General features: G+C 41.2%; 1 protein-coding gene across 6 annotated transcripts; it reads left to right on the forward strand.

The window, feature by feature from the left end:
- Window positions 1–291: 291 nt before the first annotated feature.
- LOC110495532 (nuclear receptor subfamily 4 group A member 2) lies at window positions 292–4,491 on the forward strand. Of its 6 annotated transcripts, none has more exons than XM_036951324.1 (8): window positions 292–534; window positions 676–760; window positions 985–1,874; window positions 2,306–2,435; window positions 2,577–2,728; window positions 2,864–3,066; window positions 3,209–3,387; window positions 3,480–4,491. In XM_036951324.1, exons 3-8 carry the CDS (start codon window positions 987–989, stop codon window positions 3,734–3,736), a joined length of 1,809 nt encoding a protein of 602 aa, XP_036807219.1. In that variant the 5' UTR covers window positions 292–534; window positions 676–760; window positions 985–986; the 3' UTR covers window positions 3,737–4,491. The 6 variants fall into 6 exon arrangements, with proteins under 6 accessions (XP_036807219.1, XP_036807217.1, XP_036807218.1 ...); XM_036951322.1 differs by having other exon boundaries at window positions 292–500; XM_036951323.1 differs by having other exon boundaries at window positions 292–500; window positions 679–760.
- The last annotated feature ends 2,555 nt before the right edge of the window (window positions 4,492–7,046 follow it).

The raw sequence follows: 7,046 nt of genomic DNA on the forward strand, positions 1-7,046 counted from the left end.
CGTACATATTTGGCGTAGGCTGCTGTAAATGCGACTATGCATATCATTAAGTTAGTTGTGAATTGAGGTGAGATTGTTATTAGTTTTTTTGCAATGCTTTCATCAGGCATTTCGCCAAGCCATATGCGTTCATGTGTATTATTATGTGATGTTTTTTTTTTATCATTCTTGTATGATGATGTCAAAAAAAATAAACATTCTATTCTATTCTATTCGATTCTATTAGATTCTATGCGCTATCGTGTGTTTACAGAAGTATCTGAAACATCCATCCTTGGAAGGGATTGGTGCGAGTAATGCTCGATGACGTCCAGTGTCATTGGCACGTGGGCAGTGGTATTCCGACTCCGGGCCACATAAACAAAGGCACATTGTCAGTGTTAATCGCGGCCAGTCTAGTAGCCAGTTGGGGATGTGCATGGCCATCTGACCCGTTCTCTTCACAATGCTACATTTGCACTTGGATATGGATACAGCGGAGAAGATGTAATCCTCTAAATGTATGTATTATGGTGCACCGGGTGACAGTTTAAGGTATTGGTTTAATTGTCTTAAAATTCACATTTTGTTTTCAACAGTATAACATTAATGTGATCAGAAAGTAATGACCTGCTTATAAATTCATATCTTTACAGGTTTGTAATTTTTGTGACCGATTTTTTTCGAATTCTTTAGCAGGGAGCAACATCGAGTGGATATTATCATAACTCCAGGAAGCGATTCGGGCATTGTGTCTTTGAAAATAGTCATACAACTGAAGGTAAGACCACAAATAATGTTGGAGACGTTGCGCCTTATAGATGCAATGATTTTGCTGTTGGCACTTGTTCTAGAGAGTGGTGACAGAATAGGCTAATCATATAAGTCTCGTGCGCTTTTACGCAAACATTCTAATTTACGTGCAATGCATCTGCATTGGATGGGATTGTGGCTTGACACGGAGATCGATTTATATAACTATGTCTCCCTCTCTCATTATAGCAGCTATGCCGTGCGTCCAGGCTCAGTGCGGATCGTCGCCTCAAGGAGCTAGTCCCGCTTCGCAACAGAGCGCAAGCAGCTTCCACGCCGCTGGAGAGCACCACAGCCATAACTGCGACTTCCTAACGCCCGAGTTTGTCAAATTTAGCATGGACCTGACCAACACAGAAATCACATCAGCCACTATCACCAATCTTCCAAATGTCGGTGTTTTCGTGGACAGCTACTGTAACAATTCGAACTATGACGTCAAACCCCCTTGTCTATTCCAAATGCCCCATCCGGGGGAGCAGTCATCCATCAAAGTTGAGGACATCCCCATGTACCACCAGCAGAGTCACCACCACCAGCCGCATCAGTCCGATGAGATGGTCACTCCCTCCGGGTCCGTTTACTACAAGCCCCCCTCTCCACACACACAGACATTCCAGAGTCCACCCAGCCATGCGTGGGATGATTCTGGATCTCTGTACAGTTTTCACCAGGACTACTTGGCGGTGGCGCACAGAATGGAGCAGCGGAAAAATGCCATATCCAGATTATCCTTGTTTTCTCTCAAGCATTCCCAAACCGGTAGTCCTTTGTCGGCGTGCCAGATGAGATTTGACGGGTCCCTCCAGGTGTCCGTGAACTCGGATACCTCAGGCAGGTATCATGGCTTGGAGAGCCAGGGCATCTTTGGTTCCAGCTCCCTAAGGAAACAGCACAGGGTGGGTTCCCCCTATTCGTTCCAGCTCGGTCACGGACATCACTTTATGGATAACCAAGCACCGTCGCCTCCTAGCCAAGGATCACCCACCAACACCGATGCTTTATGTGCGGTGTGTGGGGACAATGCCGCCTGTCAGCACTACGGCGTGCGAACCTGCGAGGGCTGTAAGGGATTCTTCAAGGTATGTTACATTAAATATCTGCGGGGATTGTTATACATTTAGAACTAACGGTCAACTAACATTCCATTTAAATGTATTTTAATATTTAGGCTACTGATTCATTTTGTTGTTTGTTGGCTCCTGATACAATCCCTTCAAAATCAAGAACCTTAATCTCCTTGCCATGTCAATAGAGGACTGGGAGAGGGTAAACTTGATATTATGAGTAGCCACGGAACTATATTTACCCACTGTCTGCCTCGTCCGCTGCTATGATGCATTATGCAGCTGGGAGAGTAGTTGGAAGACTGCAACGCCATGGCTATTCATTTCCCATGGTCAATATGCGTGGCAAAATAATTTGAATGACTATATTTGATCAATGTATCAAAGCTTCAGGTGGCAACGCATCGAATGGAAACTAAGGTGTTCTCCTCTGTGTTTCTTCACAGCGCACTGTTCAGAAAAATGCCAAATATGTGTGTTTAGCTGGGAAAAACTGTGCAGTTGACAAACGCCGGAGAAACAGGTGCCAATACTGCCGTTTCCAGAAGTGCCTTGTCACGGGAATGGTCAAAGAAGGTAAGGTTTGTTCTAAAACGCACAACTTTATGCATTTCCTTGAAATGTATTTACACATTAATTGTAGGCAGAATGTGTTTTTCAAAGCATAATAGTAATTATTTATACAAAACAACTTAATTAATATTTTTCATTATTCAGTCGTCAGGACTGCAAGTTTAAAGGGTCGACGTGGCCGGTTACCCTCCAAACATAAAATTCAAGACCCTTTGTCACCTGTCAGCATCCTTAACGCGCTAGTGAGGGCCCATGTGGACTCCAACCCCTCATTGTCTCGACTGGACTACTCCCGAGTAAGTACGAGCCTCGGTCATGCAACCCACATCACTTTGCGCACCAGTTTATTCATAAAATAAGTAATAAAATACGTTTTAAAAATATACCGTTGTGCATTGGGTTTATGAGTTCAATTTAACATCACCTTCTAGTTCCAGAATAATGCTGACAGCCAAATCGACGGAGATGATACGCAACATGTGCAGCAGTTCTACGACGTCCTAACCGTCTCCATGGATATTATCCGGGACTGGGCGCAAAAGATCCCAGGTTTTACCGATCTGCCGAGACCGGACCAAGATCTCCTCTTCGAATCAGCCTTCCTGGAACTCTTCGTTCTGCGTTTGGCTTACAGGTATCTTAAACAATAGCATATCAAAAAGTGCACATATATAAATAGTCATTTTACGCACAACAATTACGCGCGATAGTATCCATTTGATCTTATTGCCAAATCGGTATCCGATTCCTAATCATGCGATGCTATCATATTACAGGTCCAACCCTGAGGAAGGGAAGCTCATCTTCTGCAACGGATTGGTTTTGCACAGGCTTCAGTGTAGGCGCGGCTTTGGAGACTGGATTGACACCATAGTGGAGTTCTCTGCAAACCTTCAAAGAATGAATATAGACGTTGCAACATTCTCCTGCATATGCGCCCTTGCCACAGTAACAGGTAGGCTAATAAAACCCTAAGTTCTGAATCTATGCGCCTATAATGCCATTGGGTCAAGTTTTGAAACGAATTGCACCCTGTCATTGTTTCAGAGAGACATGGGCTGAAGGAGCCCAGGAAAGTAGAGGAACTTCAGAACAAGATGGTGAACTGTTTGAAAGACAAAGTGACTTTTAACGATGGAAGTGTCAGTCGACCAAATCACTTGTCAAAACTTTTGGGAAAGCTGCCTGAACTTCGCACGCTGTGTACACAAGGTCTGCAGAGGATATTCTACTTGAAACTGGAAGACTTGGTCCCTCCACCTGCAATAATAGACAAGCTTTTCCTCGATACTTTGCCCTTTTAGGTGACATATATCCTGTCATCATGTCAGATAGGCGAGGTTAATATGGCCATTTTTGAGTTCCCTATATCACGCATTATGCATTTTCTCTCATATTTATTTCCATTGTTTTTGTACCTCTCTTCATAAGAGCGCTTGATCATGTTTATAGGCCTACATGTCTGCATTGCCAGGTAAAAAAAAAGAGACAACACGACATTTAAGATGTTTTTAATTTAAACATGAATGAAGAGTTTGACAATATTACAATATCGTCGATTTCTGAAGAACATGGATGTCTTGAACTATTTGGTCTTGCTTTGAATTGTGAGTATTTTAATTTGATAAACTAACCATTTTCGATAACTATGTTGTTGTATGTAGACACTGGATAATGTATATGGAACATATATGCCTCGAACGTATACAGATTTATTTTTTATCAAATAACTTATGGGAGATGTTTTATGTTGGCTATTTCTTGTCTTGTCACACCTGGACTGTGGTTATATTGCATTTGAATTAATAACGTATACTGCTAAATAATCTAACGTTTGTAAATGTGTTCGTTATTTTGATGGGTCAGGGGCTTACAATGTCAGGTTTTTCCATTCAAAATAAAATTCATGCCGTTTATTACACTTTTAAATGAATAATTATTTCTGATGGCAATTTATAAGGATTCTGACTTTATTTTAGTTGTTGAAATATCGTCATAAATCATCAAACATGATAATGGGGAAATGTGTTGTTAATATTAAATAGTAGCCTACTAAATAGTTTCCTATTTTTCTTGTACACAGATTTGTCTGACAATCCTTGATTGATTAAGGACTAGTGTAACAGATGTGATTCAAATATTTGTCATTAGATGGTCAGAGGATAAATTCCAAATAACGACAATACAATTATACCAAATTGTATAACGAGACCTAATGTAAAATGCTACCTATTCTCAACATAAGTTCTCAAATAAATAACTGTCCTCTCCAGTGAAGTGAATGTTATAGCCTATTTTTCTACTAAGTGTGATTTCTCCGGCAACAACAAGACGAGGAAATTGTCATTCTCCTCAGTAGAGCTTGAGTTGAAGATTGACTACGTGCTCTGTTATTACACATGGATTTATCATGAACCATAATGTCAGTCAAATAACAATGTTGTCAAACCGTTGTCGTTTAGCGGTTTTATAATATATGCCATTTAGCAGACGCTTTTATCCAAAGCGACGTAAATTTGACAAATGGGTGGTCCCGGGAATCGAACCCACTACCCTGGTGTTACAAGCGCCATGCGCTACCAACTGAACTAAGAAATATTAAATAAGACTCACAGTATGGACCTTAGGAACAAATTGCTGGAGTGTGTGATTTGACCTGCTATATAAGTCTACATGACATTTCCAAACCAAACCCTCAGGATAGGATTGGCATTAAAGAAACATGCAAACCAATGTTTTTCAGTGTTGGCATGTAAGTAAACACACATTGTGTCCTGAACTAAACATTTCACAGAACAACTAAATAGCATTATATATGTATGATTTCAGCTCCCTATATGTACAGTCTTTCTTCCAGGGAACGGTTAGAAAATGCCTATTACACATTGGTGGAGGGCATGTAGATGAAAATTGCAGATTTTCAAATATGACATCTCTTCTGTCCTGTCTGGAAATGTGAACCATTGATTCTATAGGCAGTAAAAGGTCTTATAACAACGATTGTACTCACAAGAGGGTTTAATAGGCTAGAGATCAATGGAAACGCTGCTCTCTGCACCGGCCTGTCATGCAGGCTGAAATGCTAAGATAAAGTAATCAATATTATCTGTGAAATGTCACATTTATGATAATGGTGTGGATGAAGAGTGGCAGGCAGGGGCCATCCCAGAAGGATGGGCTCTTGTTAGTATCAAACACCTTTCATCCAGGCCTACAACATCATGAATGGTAAATGCGTGTGTGTAGGTGTGTGTGTCGGGAAGGTGTTTGGGGAAAGCAGAGGTCTTGATGTTGAAGGAGGAAGTACAATAATCAGTTATTAACCACAACCTTTTCATGACAGCTATTTTCTAGGCTTGTGTGACCCTTCAAGTGCCATGCCATGCCATTCTGGTAAGGATGATCGCTTACTTTAGGAGTAAAACTCTATGGGGTTTTCTAGGGGTCTGAACACTTCTGTTGTGGTCTGTGTGGCCCACCTTGATCTCAGTGTAAAGCTGCCTTCAAAGCCCCTAAGCCCTTATCACGGCCAGCCCAGACTCCCCTGCACCCAGGCCACCGCAGTGGCCCTCCTCCATGTGTGAAAATACCATGATTTCATCTATAGCAGATAGGGAGCTGAACATAAACAACCCCAGCCTCTATCCAAGCCGATGTTCTGAGACATGAAACAAGACAAACGTCTGGAGTGATGAATATGAGGAGCTTGATCAAGGTTAGTCAAGACATTAGAATTAGACTTGATCAAGGTTAGTCAAGACATTAGAATTAGACTTGATCAAGGTTAGTCAAGACATTAGAATTAGACTTGATCAAGGTTAGTCAAGACATTAGAATTAGACTTGCTTGTCAATGTTCTCAATGTTTAGGTTACCAAACCCCTACAAGCAGTAGTGTATTTTCTGTGGAATTGCCCACTGGGATTTAAATTGGCTTAGCAAGCAACTTTGCATCCCTAGAGTTTCCAACAATTAAAAAGCATTACCTCACCCTGAGGACAAACCCCAATCTCAATGTGTATAGATCTTTCTAGAAATCCAAGAACTGTGAAGACAACCAAGTGAATGCACTGAACAGGGACGGACTGGGACCAAAAATCGTTCTGGACATTTCTAACACCGGACCATTTTGTCCCTTGAGGGCCCCATTACTAGCCAAATAATGATCATTTTGTGCAAAAAAACATTTATACAGGCCCACTGGGCTAAAGATGGACCAGTCCATCTGGAAATGACCAGAATTGCCCTATATCCAGTCAGACCTTGCCACGGAATCATTTTAGTTGAGAATCAGAAGGCATCTTCAGATACTTTACAAACACAGACATCCTTACCTCTCTTATTACCACAATATTACTTTGTCTGAAGATTCATTTTCAACCAAATAGCCATGAAAGGATTTGATTATGGTTGGTAAGCAAGGAGAAGGCATAGTTTATAATTACTCTAGTGTTAATGGTTATCCAGACAATTGAAGATAATTGGAAAGGATTAAAATGACTCTTGATGGGTCAAATCCTACCTTGTAATACTTGATACACGTGAACGTTTGGGTTACCCAAGCTAATATGAAGTCAGGACACTTATATAGGACACTTGAAATATAATCACTGGA

This window comes from Oncorhynchus mykiss, chromosome 18 (assembly GCF_013265735.2).
Source record: "Oncorhynchus mykiss isolate Arlee chromosome 18, USDA_OmykA_1.1, whole genome shotgun sequence".
Classification (NCBI taxonomy): Eukaryota; Metazoa; Chordata; class Actinopteri; order Salmoniformes; family Salmonidae; genus Oncorhynchus; species Oncorhynchus mykiss.

Excerpts from the sequence above, each read along its gene's own strand:
- LOC110495532 (XM_021570831.2), top strand. The coding sequence starts at position 297 with ATGCTCGATGACGTCCAGTGTCATTGGCACGTGGGCAGTGGTATTCCG. Across the intron at positions 1,875-2,305 it reads GCTGTAAGGGATTCTTCAAG|CGCACTGTTCAGAAAAATGC; the intron begins GTATGTTACATT and ends GTTTCTTCACAG. Across the intron at positions 2,729-2,863 it reads CTCGACTGGACTACTCCCGA|TTCCAGAATAATGCTGACAG; the intron begins GTAAGTACGAGC and ends ATCACCTTCTAG.